Below are 17929 nucleotides of genomic sequence, written 5' to 3'. Positions count from 1 at the left end.
TGTTCCTCTCCTTCCCATCACAGCAGCTGCACCATGAGCTGCAAAGTCAATAAAGTGACAACTAAAGTATGTAGAATAGCATTTTTAAATGCACAACATGTCAAACCTTGAAGCAGATGGGCCACGGCAACAGAAGACCACACCGAGTGCCACTCCTACCAGGTAAGAACAGTTAACTGAGACAGTTCACATGGGCTCACCAAAAGTGCACAATGGAAGATTAGAAAAATGGTGCCTGGTCCGATGAGACTCCATTTCCACTGCAATATTCAGATGGTGTAAATAGTATGAATCCATATTGCCTTGATCAGTGGTTCAGGCTGTTGATGGTGGTGTAATCGTGTCAGGGATATTTTCTTGCCACACAGTGGGAAACTTAGCTACAGCTGAGCATTGCTTAACCCCACAGCCTGCTTGAGTATAGCTGCTGACCATGTCCATGTACTGATCTTTTGATGCTGCTTCCAGGAGGGTAACACGCCAATATGGACCACAATCACTGAGGAATGTTTCCTGCACCTTGTTGACCCCATGGCACGAAGATTTAAGGGTCTTTTAATGTCATCTGACATCATTTACTGTGTATGTTTTTTACTTTAGTTTTTACCTCATTAAGATATTTGTCTTGTCATGTTGCATAGGAATTTCTTTGAGACCAAGTATATGTTGTTTTATTTTAATTATCCACACATCTCTTGATTACTTAGAAATATATCTAAAAGTGATGACTGAATAAAAATGCAGACTTAACAAATGTTTATTTAATGTGTGCAAATGTGTCTTGCTGAGCTGGTTATTCCTTTGCAGGTGCAGAGAACTGATGGCGAGACCAGGAAGCAGTACATCACTGAAAGGAAGTTCCCAGCGAGGAGCACCAGGCATTGGTCCACACACACCGAGCTTTTCCGCCGCCTTTGGGCAGCGATACATCCCCTGGTGTGTGTGATGTGCACCCGCTCTGTCTGAAATCCGCCGTCCTCAGCTCAAGGACTGTGCCGAAACTGGTATGTAGACACAGCTTTTCCCCTAAAACTGCGAGCTGGCAGTGAAAGAGTTGTGTTTAAGCACACGTCCTACCGGTGCAGGCTTTGTCCCAGAAAATGTGTGCATGCTAACCGATTCTGGCTAATGTTATGAGGCTTTGCTCGATGACCGGTCACTCTTGCAAAGTAATGATACAATGATCTGACAGTACACTGTGCCGCAGCTCTAAAATCTGATTTCGCATTTAATGCTCTAATATTGTGGCAGACTGCAGCGGCCGAAGAGCGGGAGCAGCACTAGAAAACTGGACCTTAGCATTAGCTCTGCCGCTAGTGAAAAGAGACATTAACGTTAAACAGCGCTGCTCGCTATGAGGGAGCTAGGCTAACATGACGTTAGCTGTTCTGTTGTTGAATGTAGCACACAATAATGTCTTCATTTACTCTACCCGTTTTCAAGTGTTTATGAAATGTGCACTGAGGTGAGCTAGCTTAAAATTAAACACCTTTGTGCATTTGTGCATGCAATTTCAGTTAGTTGTTAGTCGCTATAAAAGCGTTCAGGCCCAAATAAGTAATGCATTAAAACGCGAGGCATTAGTATGACTATTATACAATAGAAACTGAGCACAGCTACACCAGCAGGCAGTGTTGTCACCGCCTTAACGACAATTACACAGCTTTGTAAAACCTTCAGTTTATAAAAGCTCCTTTTATGGTCTCCACACCACAAAAAACCAAAGCATTGAGACCCAGTTTAAATCCTGTTCACCAATAATCACTGTAAATAATCAGGGGTTTGTACTGTAGGGTAAAAAACCAGTAATGGTACCCACTAATGAGATTTTGCCAGATTGAAAATAACCTGAAGCATGTTTAAAAAGTTGGTTTTTTTGTTGTTTTTTTAAAGTCATGTATTCAAAGCAAAAATAAATAAATCAAAATCTAAACAAACTGGCCAAAAATTGTGCGCCATGAAGTGAAAGTGATGCCATTAGGGCTGCAGCTATTGATTATTTTCAGAATGGAGTAGTATATCGATTATTCCATTAATTAATCAAGTAATTGAATAAGAAATACTTTTGTATTATTAATGAGAAATAATAAATATCAAAAAGAGGAAAAAATACACGTCTTACCTTTACTCTGTCTTCTTAGAAGGCTTTCTGACATTAATAGGAGGCAAGTTTTAATGCAGCTGAAAAAAGACATGATGTTGTAGATGTTAATTCATATTAATAATAATTCTGTGTCTGACCTATCAACCCTCAGGTCAGTGGCTCAGAGTTTAATGGCCCTTTTACATTTTAATTGGCTTGTGAAGAAAGCTTTTATTTTTAAACATTAATGCAATTTAATTAATAAAATATTTTATATTATTTCACTTTTAGTCTGAAAAATGTTATGAAAGCCTTGGAATAAGTATGGTCTCGTGCACCCCATGCCCCCCTTTAGGCTCACCCTGTTTGCTGCAGGTATTGCATCCATGTAAAAAAAAAAAAAAAAAAAAAGCTGTATAATTTAACCAGTCTTGTATCAGACTAACTCACTAAGTTAACAGTTTATCTGCATATTTTAATACTTCTGGAGATTTATTGTAGAAATAAACGGCGGTGGATGGATAAGCTACAAAGTTTGCTTTTCTTCACGTCCGGTGTCAAATGACTAATTACATACTGTATAATATTTAGGTACCTGTGTTTATGCGCCAGTGGCTGGTTCAAATTACGGCATCGGCCCCTTATTGTGGCACCCTCAGATGCAATGAAATGCCATGCAGTTTGAGGGCTGGATCAAATTGTGGCATCAGCCTCTAACTGTGGCACCCATGGTGGAGGCGTACCAAAAAACCACACACACACACACAGCTGTGGCAGCTCAGCTGTTTGGACAAGGTATGTCATGGCACTGTCTCAAAAAGCCGGGATAGGTCGTGGCATCACCATTAAAACGCTGTGGCATAACCCCAAAATGCCATGTCAAATGGTAGCATCTGAGTATGCCACCAATTTATAATCTAAATTCAAGGAAATCAGTTTGAATACACAAAGTCTCTTCTTATTAAGTTTAAGAAATCTAGCTACTTAACATGTTGAGTAATCGATTATCAGTTCTACTAAAAGCAGCCCCACTCCAGCTAGTAAAGCCCTCATCAGGGGTCATTTATTTTATGCTCAGCTTGTTTAATCTTGTAGAACCGAGTGCTGACCAGCTGTATGCCAAATGCAGATTTTGCAGTTATTTTGGTGCAGACTCAGGCAGCGGATGCTCAGATCGCACACCTGAATCGAATTTCTCCCAGTAACCCGTTTTCCATGCATTTGCTGCAGCGATTCTTATCGTTACTTTTTTAATAGGCATAATCAGTAATCACGGGTAAAGATCAAATGCCTGTTTCGACAATTTATTGTGAAATACTTTGGGAACACCTTTTTTTCCCCAATAATTAGATCATCCAAGGATCTGTACCTAAGTGGGCCACCATCAGTGATATCTGTGTTTCTTATTTCATCTCAAAGTGGCTGATGGGAGATACGTGTGTTGTTTGGTGAAGCAGTAACTTTAATGTTTTTCTGTTGTAGGTCCACAATGTCCGAACTTTTTATGGAGTGTGTAGAGGAGGAGCTGGAGCCGTGGCAGAAACAAGTTCCTGAAGTTCACTTGATAGAAGATGATGACGATGAGCCCATCTTTGTTGGAGTGCTCTGTATGTTACACCACATTTTTAGAAATATAAAAACGTCTTATTTTATTGTTAAAACTTTAATGGCACAAATGAATGTATAATAATACAAAAACAGACTGAATTCCTCCACCAAAGCTGAAATTTCCCTGAACTGCATCCCTGTGCCCAGATCCAGAGTAGTTTGTTAAATATTCGGGAACATCCACACAGTATCGCCCAGTTCTTAATATGCACTTGTAAATATAGGATAACTAAATGTCCACTTTTACCCTGTCTCCAAGTGGTTAAAAGTCCTTTCAAAGAAATTCCTGGCACCAGATCAAGTATCTCCTCTGGCATGTAGAGCTGTTTGTCCTGCTAGATTGTTTTAGTTTACTCTATAGTACTCATTTATGCCATCAGGTATACAAGATTCATAGTTTTTTAAATAACTGGGTCGTGTTTTCTGGAAGGAGACTGTGACAATGTCTGTAATTTTTTGCCTCAGTACGCCACCCTGTACACCATCTAGTGAAGTTATGAGGAAGTAAATGTGTCATTGACAAAGTCTACAATGAAAAAAAAGCTGTCACGAATAGATGCAGTTCTTTGACTCATCTGTCAAACATGATGGTGGTAATGTTATGGCTGCCACGTATGACTGCCAGTGGAACTGAGTCGATGGAGTTTGTTGATGATGTTACAGCAGGATAAATTGTTGAACTGTGTACAGGGTTATACTCTCTGCTCAGATTCACCCACATACTGCAGAACCGACTGGATCGTGCATTATAAAATGTAGGCAGAGAAACCCACAAACTGCAAGTTGTACCAAACACAGTTTGGATGGATGAATGTCCCTATATTGTCCCAGCATCCAGAGGAGAAATAGTGTACATTTAATTTTCTGTAACTCACTATTTTTAGTAAATTGCAGCTTATTACAGAAGGGTTTTTTTTTCTAGGGTTTTTACTTGTTGTCCTGCAAGTTGCACATATTGCCGGCTAAAATTTTAAGTTTTCACATGCTTTGACTTTGTTTCTGATTGTTGTTGTTGAATTGCCTATTTTTGCCCCCCTTAATGTTCTCACAGCGAATAACCAGAAGGATGGAAAGCCTTCTAACCCTCCAACTCCTCAAAGGAAAAGTGCAGCGAAACAAGAAGTAAAGTGCCCCCCTCCTCAGCCTGCTGTGGTCCCTTCACCAATAGTGCTGCCATTGAATATACCTGGGAAAACAAAGAGTACTGTACCAACCAGTCTGACAACAGTAACTCCACAGCCTGTTATTGTCAATAATCAGGTATTTTTGCATTTAAGTGTTTCTAAATACCAAAAAACTAAATGATAAGAGCAGGCAGAAGGAACAGAAGCTGATATGGGTGATTTTTGTTTGTTTTTTCAGGGCTTTATTGTCACATCTCCACAGTTAACAAATAGCAGTGACTTTATTGCCTCTTTTGGGGCCGCGTATCCCCCAAGACCATCAATTACAATCATTCCAGGTAAATCTCAGTTTAATATAGTAATCCTTTTGTGAGTAAATCTTCATTGCACTATATTTTGTTTGTTTATTTTCTTTAGTTTGAGTCTTGCAATGCCAAGTGCGTATCCTGTTGCTTACAGCTGGTCAGCAGCAGATTTTTCAGCAGGTCTCTCCAGCCACAGTCATACCTGGCGCTGTCCACAGGCCACAGGTGCAACAAATTAGCAACAATGTTGTGACACTGTCAAATGTCCAGAGTCCTGCTGTATACTCAACACAGCCTAGTCAGCTTCAACCAAACAGATCCACCTCACAACCTCTTCAGACCTTTTCTATGTCTGCAAAGGACACCAATAGCAGAGGTAACGCTCTAAAAGTTAGCTATTTTGCTTTTCCTGATTTTTTTTTTTTTTTTTTTTTGCCACGTGTACATGTTTTGTAGTGGTGGTTCCTCATATTAAACACAGCCAAAGTTTTAGATAATGAGGTCCGTATTTGTGCAAATAGTCTTTATTAGTCAAAAGCTCTAGCTTTGAAGCCCCACACACCTTAATGAAGAGCAGTGAAATAGAAAAAACTCATCTTTAAGGGGGTTAAAATGTATTGGTTCAGAAAGCGCAGGAATTGTTGGATTATTTTGATCTATGAATCATGCGAAGCTACTCTTGTAGAACTTAGAACATATAACTTTTATTGTCAGTATACAGTTGCTTGCACAGTGAAATTAAGTAGCAAGACCACAAAGATGCAAAAGTAAAGAAAACAATATACCTCTTGTGTATGTTTATTGTAGAGTTAGGGATAAAAATGTGGAACTGTGACAAAAAAACTGTGTTTTTAGCCTCAGGCAGCTGGCAGTGACTCAATTATCAATTGTTTTACATTTTGGTACAGATCAGAGCTTACTGAAACGAGGACTGGCACCACAGGAAATGGACAACGTAGCAAAAAAATCAAAGCCTGACTTGTGTAAGTTTTATTGACAATTTTTTTTAAACTCTAAAGATTCTAATCCAAGTTCCTGCTGTATTTTATTAAGTTTAACCTTCAGTTCCTTTTCTGTAGCACCACAAAAAGTAGTCATCAGAGTGGAAAATGGCATGGTAAAGAGAAAGTGTCCCAATTGTCAAGAAGAAATTCTCACAGAGGAAGCTCTAAAATATCACATGATGGTGAGTAAAACTCTGGTTAAGAATATGTTATTGTCAAATGGGATTATATTAAATAATTATATAAAATAATGTTTTTAAAAGCTCGTCAGTTTTAGCAAACGATCATTCGTGTGTTGGTTTCCATGAAACATTAACATGTTTAATCCGTTTATGTCAGAACTGCCGTGCCAACGGAGGAAGCACAGCTCCAGCGGCCCTGAACACGAACTCAAACAAGCGCATCATGCTGGTCGCAGATTTCTATTACGGTAACTTTGAGGGAGACGTGCAAAAGAAGGAGGCACAGAAGACCAACACCACCTTTAAGTGCCAGAGCTGCTTAAAAGTTCTCAAGAATAATATCAGGTAGGAAAATTTGCTTTCATTCTTAAGTAGATAGCCATAATTTTTCTTTATGAATTGTCATTTTTCCCACAAAGAGTGCAGACTTCTTGCTGATTTCAGCATTTTGCCTTTGTAAGTTTGAATTATTTACATTATTTTATTGGTTTCTATTGGCTGGCACCACATGTAAAACAACAGGACGCAAATACACAGTAATTAAAGCATAATGAACAGTGCACAGCCATAAATGTCAGCAATGATTTCGGCCACTCACGCAAGTTACATGAAAAGCTCTACAAAGATTCCCCAAAAGTCTAAATCAGACCTTACTCCTTGATTGGTACATATGCCACTATATTAATATGCATAATATCCTCCTGAGAACTGAGGAAATTGATTTTATGATTTCCTGCCTCTTTGGAGCTAAAAGAAGCCACCCAAACATATGAGATGTCATTGGAAAGGCCAGCATGTCCTCTGTGAGCACATCGGCACCTAGTAAGGGTAGCTCAAACAAGTCAAAAGATATAGAAAGAAAACAAATGTCCAAAATAGAGGAAAAAATGAATAGGCTGGGTCTCAGGAGGATATAATGTACTATATATTTACAAATATTGGTTTGTTTTTGTGTGTGTTTCCTTGTCAGTAAATAGAAATTAACCAGCATATATTTGCTCCAAATATCCATTAGATTGGCTCGTCGTGTTATTGTTTTATAGTAGTAATTGGGCTTCCTGCTTGAGCAGCTCGGCTTACAGGTGGCTGCTCACCTCATAACCAGGCTAATCGCTTTCTGCTGGGGAAAATCTGATTGTATTACAGTAATAAATAGGCAGGTTTGTCTAGTAGTAATTATTCAACTTTAGTATTCTGTTTTGCACAGTAATAGGAAGGCGTACGGATACTGATCTAAACTCCAATGGTATTGTTAATTTGTGGGAATTATATTTTGAAATCAACATTCCCTTCATGAAGGGGAGTAAAGGCAAAACCATCTGCCTTTTGCAACTCTAACATGGATTTGAATAAAGTATTAGTGAATATTTATGGTGTTTATAGACAGTGCTGTAGTGTTTGGCTTGTTTTGTCTACACATATAATGTTCAAAAACCAAACTGAGTTTTCAAGGACTTTGTGTCCAGTGCCAATAAAACGAAAGAGAGGATGGGGAGGGAGGTTATCTCCCTCTGCCCTAACTGCAGCTTTTGTCTCAGATGGATGACATTTTCCCTCATGGGCGTAGAGATGAAAAATGACTGCTAGTTTAGGTGGCGTAAGAAGTGCTCCTTTGATTAAATAACTTTGCTTTCAGAACAGTGGGGCAAAAAAAGCTTCTGTAAGCTGCTTTTAATGGGAGAACACATTTGTACTGCAACCACACTCTCACAGCGGAGGTCAGAGTTCAGCCACATAAAAATTTCTATTAGGGGAGCTGAGGTAGCAGAATGTGCAGGCTGAAAAATGGGCCATGCCTCGTCAGGGCAGCAGTGGCAGGTAGCTGAGGAGGTGCTCAGTGCAGCCGTGGGGCACTGTATCATTAAGCAAAACAAAAATCTTTGTGTAATTGCTGATATTATAGCAGCCATTATACATGCTTAGAAAGTGAAGCGCGAGCAGAGCGCTTCATTTATCTTAAAAACCTTTGGGACCTGGATCCGGTGCATGTACATAGGCCATGAATATTTAATTTTTCCCCCCACAAAGCTAAAGTTGATGTTGTTTTAGTGCACCTATTTTCTCTTTAAAGATAAATCGTGATCAAATTTGTTCAAGTCCGCACTTGTGTATTTATTTATTCAACCTTGAGCTGTTTGTGCTGACCAAATGCAAGCATTGTTATGATGAATGAATGGAAGGGCTGTGTGGAAAATACACTTAAATGTAAATATAAGTAATAGCTCACCTAATAGTTTCTGGCTTAAAAATTAATTCTTTAATGTAGCAGCTTTGAAAATGGAGGGTGTAGACAACCAGCAGTATACAGATGTTCAGTAAGTTCAGTTAGCATGCACTGTAGCTGATCTCAACAGGTTTAAGCTGATCTTTAACTATTCAACAAGTGCCTGCCAAAATTTTCAATCAGTAGTACTGATTACCAACACTAATATCTTGAAAATATATTTTGTTATGGATTAAATTTAATCAATTTAAATACATTTAAAACAGGGTTAATAATGAGAAAAAACTGAACTGTAAAGTCAGAGCACCTGTTCATCATATAAAGTATATTTGTGAACAATTATAGAAACACTTCATTTTGTTTATAACCTGAAATGAACTTTTTTTTTAATTAATTAAAAAAAATGTTACTATTAGTTTACTCACTCCACTTTTTGTTTCTTAGGATTCAGGATTCAATATTACAGGTGCCACAAATATAATAAGACATGGATGGGAAAAAAAGTTTAAATTATATGAAAACATTAGTTAAAGTATGAAAAGCAATTATTAAGATTAATTTTGCATTCCAGCAGCAGGTGGTCTGGGCTAGAATGAATAAATACGGGTAAATGCATCCATTTCATACTTTCTAAGGTTTCAGTCACACAGGGCTAGAGACCAGTTGGCAACCTCCAGTAACTTGGTAACAACTGGATGATCAGTGGTTGCTTGAGGTTGCTGGCTGTTGCTAGGGGATATCAGTTGTAATGATGCTACACTGAAAGCCTCATTGTGATTTCTTTGGTAATAAGCAGATTAACACAGTCACCTGTGCTTTGCACAAAAGTCATGTCTGCAAACACTCAGCAACTACTCACTGATCTGTAACCAAGATGAAAACGTGTGATGAAAACCAGAAACGGCCGTTTGCCTTCAGAGCACAGTTGTGCCTCGACGCTAAAACCAAAAGGTTTCAAAACTTTTTCGATGAAGGCGATTGGTCTTTCTAGCCTGCTTCATGCTTTTCACAGGTTCAATTCCACTCTGCAAATAATTAGTGTTTGCAGACAAGCTAGCATCTTTTATGGGCAAGCAATGCTAGCAACCAAAGCAATCACTAAGAATTATACATCTTTGTGACCAACTATTTGCGAACCAGTTGGGAACACCGATTTTTCTTAGCAACCTGTTCTGAGTGGTCTCTAGGTCTTTACTGAGGCCTGAATCATCAGTTCAGATAAACATCAGCAGTCTGTTCTTTATAACAGTTAAAAGCTGGCTAATTGTTCAAAGGCTGCCACATGCTAACGAGTTGGTTGACATTTCCGTGCTCTGTGTGTTTCCACTCTTCGCTGCAGGTTCATGAACCATATGAAACACCACTTGGAGCTGGAAAAGCAGAACAGTGAGAGCTGGGAAAGCCACACAACCTGCCACCACTGCTACCGACAGTACATGACCCCGTTCCAGCTGCAGTGCCACATCGAGAGTGCTCACAGCCCGATTGAATCCTCAAGTATAACACGAGTATTCATGAAGCTCATTCTGGCTTTTTGGTTAGAAATTTATTTTCTATATCTGATTTTACTCTATTTTTTTCCCTTTTAGCCAATTGCAAGATATGTGAGCTGGCGTTTGAATCAGAGCAGGTGCTTCTGGAGCACATGAAGGGAAACCACAAACCTGGGGAAATGCCTTATGTGTGCCAGGTCTGCACTCGTCTTAGGGTTACAGTTTCTTTTAATTTGTGCAGAGAATCGGTGGCCAGTACTGAATTTGTGGTTTTACTGCTTCCACAGGTTTGCAATTACAGGTCTTCCTTCTTCTCTGATTTGGAGACACATTTCAGGAGCGTCCACGAAAACACAAAAGACCTGCTGTGTCCCTTCTGTCTCAAAGTTCTTAGAACTAGTCATATATACATGCAGCACTACATGAAACATCAGGTATGAAGCTAAGTTCACGCTCGGTTTGAAAGCCTTTCAGAAACAGATGTCAGCTTTAACTGCCGCAGTGCAAAATACAGTTTAGTGAATTTAGATTTTCTCCAGGAAATTTTAAACATTTACAGGCTTGGACTTGTTTTTGGTTCCTGCCATTACCTCCAAGTTTGAATTGATTTAGGTGTCTGCCGAGCACACAAGTGTAATACATAAAAGCTTCCACAATAAAACCTGCTTCTCTTGCCCTACAAAGCAATAAATTTGGTCGAATTAGAACCCAAAAAAATTAATTGCCACTCTATTAATAGAAGTGAAATTAGTCTATTTCGTACTTGTTACACTCTTTCAGCAAATCCAAATGAAACATATCAGCTATTAGCCTCCCATAGAGCCACTTATTAATCACATTTTTTTGTGTTTCTGCCCCCCCCCCCCCCCCCCCCCCCCCCATTTCAGAAAAAAAAGATCCATCGCTGTGGAAAATGTAGACTGAATTTTCTCACCTACAAGGAGAAAGTGGAGCACAGGACTCATGTCCACAAGACTTTCAGGAAGCCTAAAGCCCTGGAGGGCCTTCCTCCTGGTACAAAGGTCTGAGGCAGTCATAATAAGATCTGTGCTATTATGTTAAATGTTGTAATATAAATTTGATCCAGTGTTGTGTTCTCACTGCAGGTGACCATTAGAGCTTCCCTCACAGGAAAGTCACCTGCACTGCCGGTGTCCCCTAAGCAACCTGGCTTTGTCGTCAGTACAGAAAGTCTGAGTGTGAATCATCCAATAAAACCTCATGTTACTGTATCTAAGTCTAAACCAACCACCTCAGAAACAGGAAAGGCAAAGATGCCTCAGAGCAAGAAGCAAAACCCTCAGTCCAAGCACAACCTGGCACTCAGGAATCTCAGGTTGGCAACTTTTTCACACAGCACTCAGGAGCAGACTCTAAAGATATGCAACATGTAAACATCAGTGAAGATCAATTTAGATTTCAGAGTGTTCTTTTTTTAAAACCTCACTTGGTATGATAACAGTAGAACTGCCACGAGGGTTCAGCCATTTCTTCAGATCTGAAACTCGAGCTATTCAGGTCCTCTGGATTTCTCTCTTTATTTGCTTAGATTAGTTCACGCTCTGGACTCTTGGCTCATTTCAGCTTCAGCTACGCTGCTTCGCACAGCCAACGGCCTCATCAATATCTCAGCAGTCCTTATTATAAAACGTTTCACAGACAAAACCTTCACGGACTTTATTTCAGGATTTAATGTGACCCATGTCTACCTGTTGTAGCTGTGTGTTGTCACCAGGGGGCGGTGTCAGATGTGTAAAAAACATCTGCTAATGTTGGCTGTTGTTCCTTCTCTGCTTGTGGACTGCTATTCGTTTTCTTGTTAAAGACAGCTTTTTCCAACCAATCAGTTTTTGACATTTTTATGGCATCATTGCATCAATCGCTGTAGTTGTAGTTGTCTCTTGTTGGATTACTTGTTCCTGCGTTCCACTGTAGGTGGTGTAAATAAATACATTTGGACTCTTTTAAACTATTGTGAAGTCGCAAATGTTGAGCCCTTAATACAATTTGAGCTGATGCAAATTTATTAAGAAGTTAAATATCAAGACCCTTTAAAATGACTGTACTCTTTAAATAAATTAAATGTTTACACTGCAGTCTTCACTAAAGTGCAGATCATTTATCTTAATGACACAATGGGTCTTTTGCATATGGTTAAAATTGCACCACAACCACTAACATGGAGCCCCACCTCTTGGGTATCCAAGGCAGGGTGGGAGCAAATTAATGGAGGTTATTAAAGCCCCGCAGTACACAAAATAAATGACTGTATTTCTAATTAATTTTCTGGACACTCTTCATTAGGCTGAGTAAAAATAACATGGAGTATAGCAGGATTTCTGTCTTTAAAAAAATTAATGTGTGTGTGATATTTGGCTAATTAGGCTCAGTAATCAACAGCGATTTGCTGGCTTCAGTCACATTATTTGGGCTTTTAAGCAGATCAGACATAAGATGATTTAGTGGTACATCAAGTCGGACTGTACAATTAGAAACCTACAGACCTCTCAGCAGAAAATTAACGCATCATAGTAATGAGAAATTCAAATCATCATTAACAGTATCTTAAAGTGTTACATTTTGTGTTTTCAGTGCTAGCGGAGGGATTTACACATGCATCGAATGCAACGCACACGTGGACGACTTTTTCTCTCATTTCCCAATGGTTTCCAGTTGCGGCGCATGCAAATATCGCACAAGTTGCAAAGTTTCTATCGGGAATCATATGATAAGGTCAGCAAGACCCTGATTTCCATTGATATTTGAGTGACTTTTAGCATCTGCTGACTTTTTTTATGACAAAGCTTTCTTTCTTTCTTTTTTTTTTTAAAAAAAAATCAGATTTCACAGCACCATCACCAAGAACAGATTTTTGAAAATGGATCACAAGAAAAATTCATTGGCCTCAAAGTAAGAGTACTTCTCAAGTTATACTTTCACTTGGCAGTAAATCTGAGTTAAAATAGTAATAAAATTTCTTCTTCTGTTTTCAGGTTCACGTTGGTTTGTCTCAACTGTGACCTTCTCGTCGATGCATCACGTGGCGACCTGATGACCAAACATTTAAACGATCGACCGAATCACGTATGCAAAGTCATAGCTGAGAAAGGTTTGTGTTTGTCTTTCACTACCGCTGGAGTCATGGCCAGTGTTTAGTTTCAAACGTTGCTTGAAAAAGTTGTTTCTTGTTTTTAACCCAGCAGATATGAAAGCCAAAGATCGCGTGTGAGTAGAAACCGCTCCCAACATTTACATGTTGTGATTTGTAGTGAATCTCTGAAACACACTGAAGACCTAAAGAAAATGCACTAAATTCTTAAAGGGGCACTCTTCAATTTAGTTTGTTTTCATGAAGTTGAACAACTTGCAACAGACTTTAACAGATTGAAATATTGTCAAAATAGAGACATAACAGAGATTGAGATATCTGTATATCATACACCTCGATTAACTCCAGCATCTGCAAAGGTAGAATCTCTTATATTCTGTTATTCACTCCTGTTATACTTTACAAAACTGAAATAACCTCACAATTACATAAATCGTGGACAATAGTAACTGACTTGCTGTGGAGAATAATTCAGGGCTGAATATCTGTCTGTGTAGATGTTTTCAAAGAGGTTAGGGGAAAAAGAGGTTTGTTAGAACTTTTTACCGTCATAAACGACATCAATTCATCCAGATTTGTGAATGTGATAACTTCAGAACAAAGTGATTTAGGATCTTCAAATTGATACCATAGGTGTAGTTACTAAAACTCTCAGACAAGTTTGAATCTCTTTGAACTCATAGTTAGGGTCAGAGGTCAAATTTTCTGAAAATCTTGCAAATACGATGCAATAATCTGCTAGGAGGCAGAGGGATACCACTGGCCACCATCAGCATGTTTTATTGTGTCTGCAGTATTTGGCCTGCATGTGATCATTTTTGAGACAATAACCTTCAGTAACCGTACAGTGTTATAACTGGTTACATTGCAGCTTATGTAATATCGCTCTCAACTAGTTGCAGCAGATAGTTGAGCTTAGTTCTTTCAGACGTTTCTTCCTGTTAAAAAAAAGAGTTCTTCTTTCCCACTGTCATCAAGTACTTCCTCAAAATAGGTCTTTTGACTGCTAAATTTTAATATTTACACTGGACCATAATTTGATACATTTTGTATTTACCGTCTTTTGCTTCCGTTTGGTGTCGAAGTTACATTGTGTGTGAAATGGAGTCTACACACACAATCCACGCTCTCTATAGTAAATGTTTGCAGGTGCATCTTTGAGGATGGAATTAGCAGAAAGATATACGATACAAATGAGGATTTGTTGGATTTTTGTGAGATAGAAAAAATGAGAAAAAAATATGTGAAGTTTAAAATTAATAAATTACTTATTTGGAAGTGTGTGTAAGTAATTTTCAAATAATCAAAACTTGACACATGATACTCGTTAAAACCAAAAACTACTGTTTGTGAGGACTATACATGACTCTGACTCTTTTCACAGCATTAGTCTTTTTTCCCAAACCTGAAAAAACTTGGCGGATGCAGCAATTTAAAAAAATAAAATAATCCTGCAATTTACACTTCTTCCACTAATGCACAAAGCTGCAAACACTGCAGCTTTATTTACAGCTCAGTCCAGAGCGGCTGTTTCATGGGACCGACAGGCGTTACTGAGGTCTTACAGTAGGTCGAGGTCACTGATGAGGACAGTGTAGCAAATTAAGGCCTAAAACCGAACCAACATGCTCTGTCTTGTGATTTGTGACTAGTAAACATGTGGAGGTAGGAGTGCCCCTTTAAGATGACTTAGTAAAACATTAAGAGGCAAATTTATTATTAATATCTATAGATAATAGGGGTGCAACAATACTCGTATTGATATTGAACCGTTCGATACAGTGCTTTCGGTTCGGTACGCATATGTATTGAACAATACGAAATCTTTTATTTATTTTTTGAAGTTTTCTTCTGACGATGCTGTCTGTGTTGAGAGCTCAGTGGATCTGCGTTCGACTACTGAGCGCAGCGCAAGCTAGCAAGACAGAAGCTAAGCTCGTTGCAACATGGCAACTGCCTCAACGCTACCCGAAATTGAACCTTCCCACCCTCATTCAGATCTGGCGTTTGGAACTATCTTGGTTTTCATGTGAAGTATGACCCTGATGGTAAGCGCGTCATGGACAAAAGTAAAACAGTATGTCGGATGTGCCACGCAATGCTCAATTGGTGGGAACTAGTGCGTTAGCGCAGTTAGCTTGTCAACGTGTTGACACTGACTGCACATTTACTCCGACATCATCCTAGTGCAAAGACAAGTGGAAGCAGACAAAAACAACAAGCACGCATGCTACAAACTTTACCCGAGTCATTTAGACAGCCGTTAGCACATGATTCTCCTTATGGGGACCTGATATGTTTAATATGCTGCTGAGAATATAGCCCAGAAGAAGTGTATAGTATAGCTTTTATTTTGGAAAGAGCCATTTCTCTGTAATAAACTCTCTTTTCCAAAGATGAGTGATTTCTCGATCAGATAGATTTATTTTATTATTATTTTGTTGTTTCAGCAACATTAAATTTAAAAACTGTACTTTTGAGTTAAAATATATATTTATAATTTTAATAAATGACAAATTAAAAAGGCATGAACATTGTTTTTGTATCGAAAAATTATCAAACCGTGACACCAAAGTATCGAACCGAACCGTGAATTTTGTGTATCGTTGCACCCCTAATAGATAACTGTAAATGAGTAGGTTCATGTTTTTTAAAATTGTTGGTAGAAAATGCATGCTAGCTGAACGTCAATCTGAAGTTCGTCGTTATAATGCCGCCCTCTTCCCTTCACACAGGCAGCTCATCGTGGGGCAGCCAGCCAAAGTCCAAGTGTACGTCTTGACATCCTCACCTGCTCAAAAACCAAAGGAAACGGACCCGAAACAAGCTGAATGTGTCTCATCTGGAGGTGTAGCCATCAGCACTATTGACAAACCAGAATTAGAGTCGCCGTTACCAGCAGGAGATCAGAATGAGATTTCCACAGGAACAAGTGTTATCCAGGCTTCCTCTGAAGGTGACTCAAAGACGTCGGTGCTGCCCACTTTACCGTCTTCCTGCACATCTGACCTCTGTGACGAGATCTCAGAGAGCAGAGATGAGGAAGATCAGCGTCCCGACTCTGTGTCTGCGGCAGAGAGTGCGACTGTGGACCAGCAGCCTCAGTCAGATTAAACCTGTACAGACTAACTAAACAATGACTTCCCGTTATTCAGAAAACACCTCACCAGTGTTTCTCTTACAGACATCAAATTTATGATGTTGCTTTGGCTGTTTTGCGGATTCCTGACAGTTAAATGGAAACTAGATGTAAAACGTCTTTATATTTGTGAATTAAAAAAAAAAAAGTAGATCCAGTAAAGTTTCATTTACCCTGCAAAATTGATCAGGAGTATTCCCACTAAATATTTTTGATTTTTTTTGTAAGATCCTCTCAACACACAAAGTGTCTGACGCCCTGCTGGCCTAAAGAGGGCAGTGATTGTCAAAAAATCTTGACACATAAATTTGTCAAGACCACCAGATTTCCTTAAAAAGAAATCCCACTTCACGGCACAGAATGCTCAAATTACTTATACCTAAATTCTGCATGTAGTCCTAAAAGTTTGCCTGAAAAAATATTGTAATTACTGAATGTTTAAGCAGCTTGGGCCCATCCATAGCTTTTCCTGGTGTTTTTATTAATTAGGATAGGAGGAAGAGGATCAAGGAAGTGAGAGGCAGTCAAAGTGTTTTGGGTTTTTAATGTGTGGTTGCTACTATTGTGTATGTGCTTTTTATTTCCTTTCATTTTTTATTTGTAATGAACCTCAAAGCTGCTCCCTTTATATAGAGTCAGGTTGCTGTGCAGCAAGTGTAAAAATGTTAAAGTGATGTAGCACATATTTACCTTGATCACCTGCTGGTTTTAAGTAAGTTTAACAACACTAAGACATCTGATTTAAACCATTAGCAAAATACGTGGAATGTTTTTTTGTTTTTTTGGGGGGGGGGTTCCCTACCCACATGGAAAGTGATCTCAGCTCTGTGAAAGGTTTGCGTTTTAAAGGTGAACATAACCTGAATATTTTAGCATTGAGTGAAAGATTAGGTAGATTTCACTGTGTTAACTGAGTTGACAGTTCCAGCTTATAAAATAAATACCTTTGGATTAGGTACTAGATGGGTTTTGATTTACAATTACTGGGGGGGGGGGGGATCTGGAAAGATTTTTTTACAATACTGTGTGTTTGTTTTACTTGGCTTGAAATGTCAGAAGGTTTGTTTAAAAAACAAAAAAACAAAAAAAGATCTTTCACTTGTACAGTACAGCAAGTTTGTAAATGCATCTATGTCTATTAAGGCGCTATAAATGTACCCCCATCCAACCTGTTTTTAATACATTCCTATAAAACTATGGTTCCCCTTAGAACACATTTTCCTCTGATCAACATTCTGGGCTTAGATCCAAGTGTTCCTCTTCTTTGTTATGTAAATAAATCTTTAATACAAGACAGTTTGAGTGTGATTTGTTTGTTGGCCACATATTTCCTTGATTAAAAGAGGTGTATTTTGATCTTTTTTTTCTTCTTGAGCAAAGAAGGAAGCTAGTGGTGAGATTTCTTTAGGAGGAAAACTAAAAAGACATACTTTTTAGTTTTCCTCCTAAAGAAAAACATTTGTAGTCAGACTTGTTACTATGAGCAGGGCTGGACTGAGACAAAAAATTGGCCCTGGCATTTATGGTTCTCATCTCTTCCTCACTTCTCTACAGCTAGTGCTTGTAGCAGCAGCCTCCTGTGGTAATGAGACCTCGCTACTAGTTGTTGTTGGTACTACTGTTCAGTGTTCCGAGACCTAATCAAAAATTAATGAAAC

General features: G+C 38.8%; 1 protein-coding gene across 4 annotated transcripts; it reads left to right on the top strand.

Moving 5' to 3' along the window:
- The first annotated feature begins 872 nt into the window (after positions 1–872).
- znf280d (zinc finger protein 280D) lies at positions 873–17563 on the top strand. Of its 4 annotated transcripts, none has more exons than XM_006780082.3 (18): positions 873–1004; positions 3566–3690; positions 4743–4951; positions 5054–5153; positions 5275–5496; positions 6029–6103; positions 6200–6306; positions 6464–6651; positions 9870–10027; positions 10120–10220; positions 10311–10457; positions 10911–11045; positions 11130–11359; positions 12616–12756; positions 12865–12933; positions 13017–13132; positions 13227–13248; positions 15868–17563. In XM_006780082.3, the coding sequence occupies exons 2-18, from the start codon at positions 3573–3575 to the stop codon at positions 16244–16246; spliced, it is 2517 nt and encodes an 838-aa protein (XP_006780145.2). In that variant the 5' UTR covers positions 873–1004; positions 3566–3572; the 3' UTR covers positions 16247–17563. The 4 variants fall into 4 exon arrangements, with proteins under 4 accessions (XP_006780145.2, XP_035761537.2, XP_006780146.2 ...); XM_035905644.2 differs by having other exon boundaries at positions 13224–13248; XM_006780083.3 differs by lacking the exon at positions 13227–13248 and having other exon boundaries at positions 15868–16040.
- Positions 17564–17929: the final 366 nt, after the last annotated feature.

This window comes from Neolamprologus brichardi, chromosome 1 (assembly GCF_056152115.1).
Source record: "Neolamprologus brichardi isolate AB-2024 chromosome 1, ASM5615211v1, whole genome shotgun sequence".
In the NCBI taxonomy this organism is placed as follows: Eukaryota; Metazoa; Chordata; class Actinopteri; order Cichliformes; family Cichlidae; genus Neolamprologus; species Neolamprologus brichardi.
The sequence above is the reverse complement of the archived record's forward strand: the minus strand, read 5'-3'. Positions and strand labels throughout refer to the sequence as shown.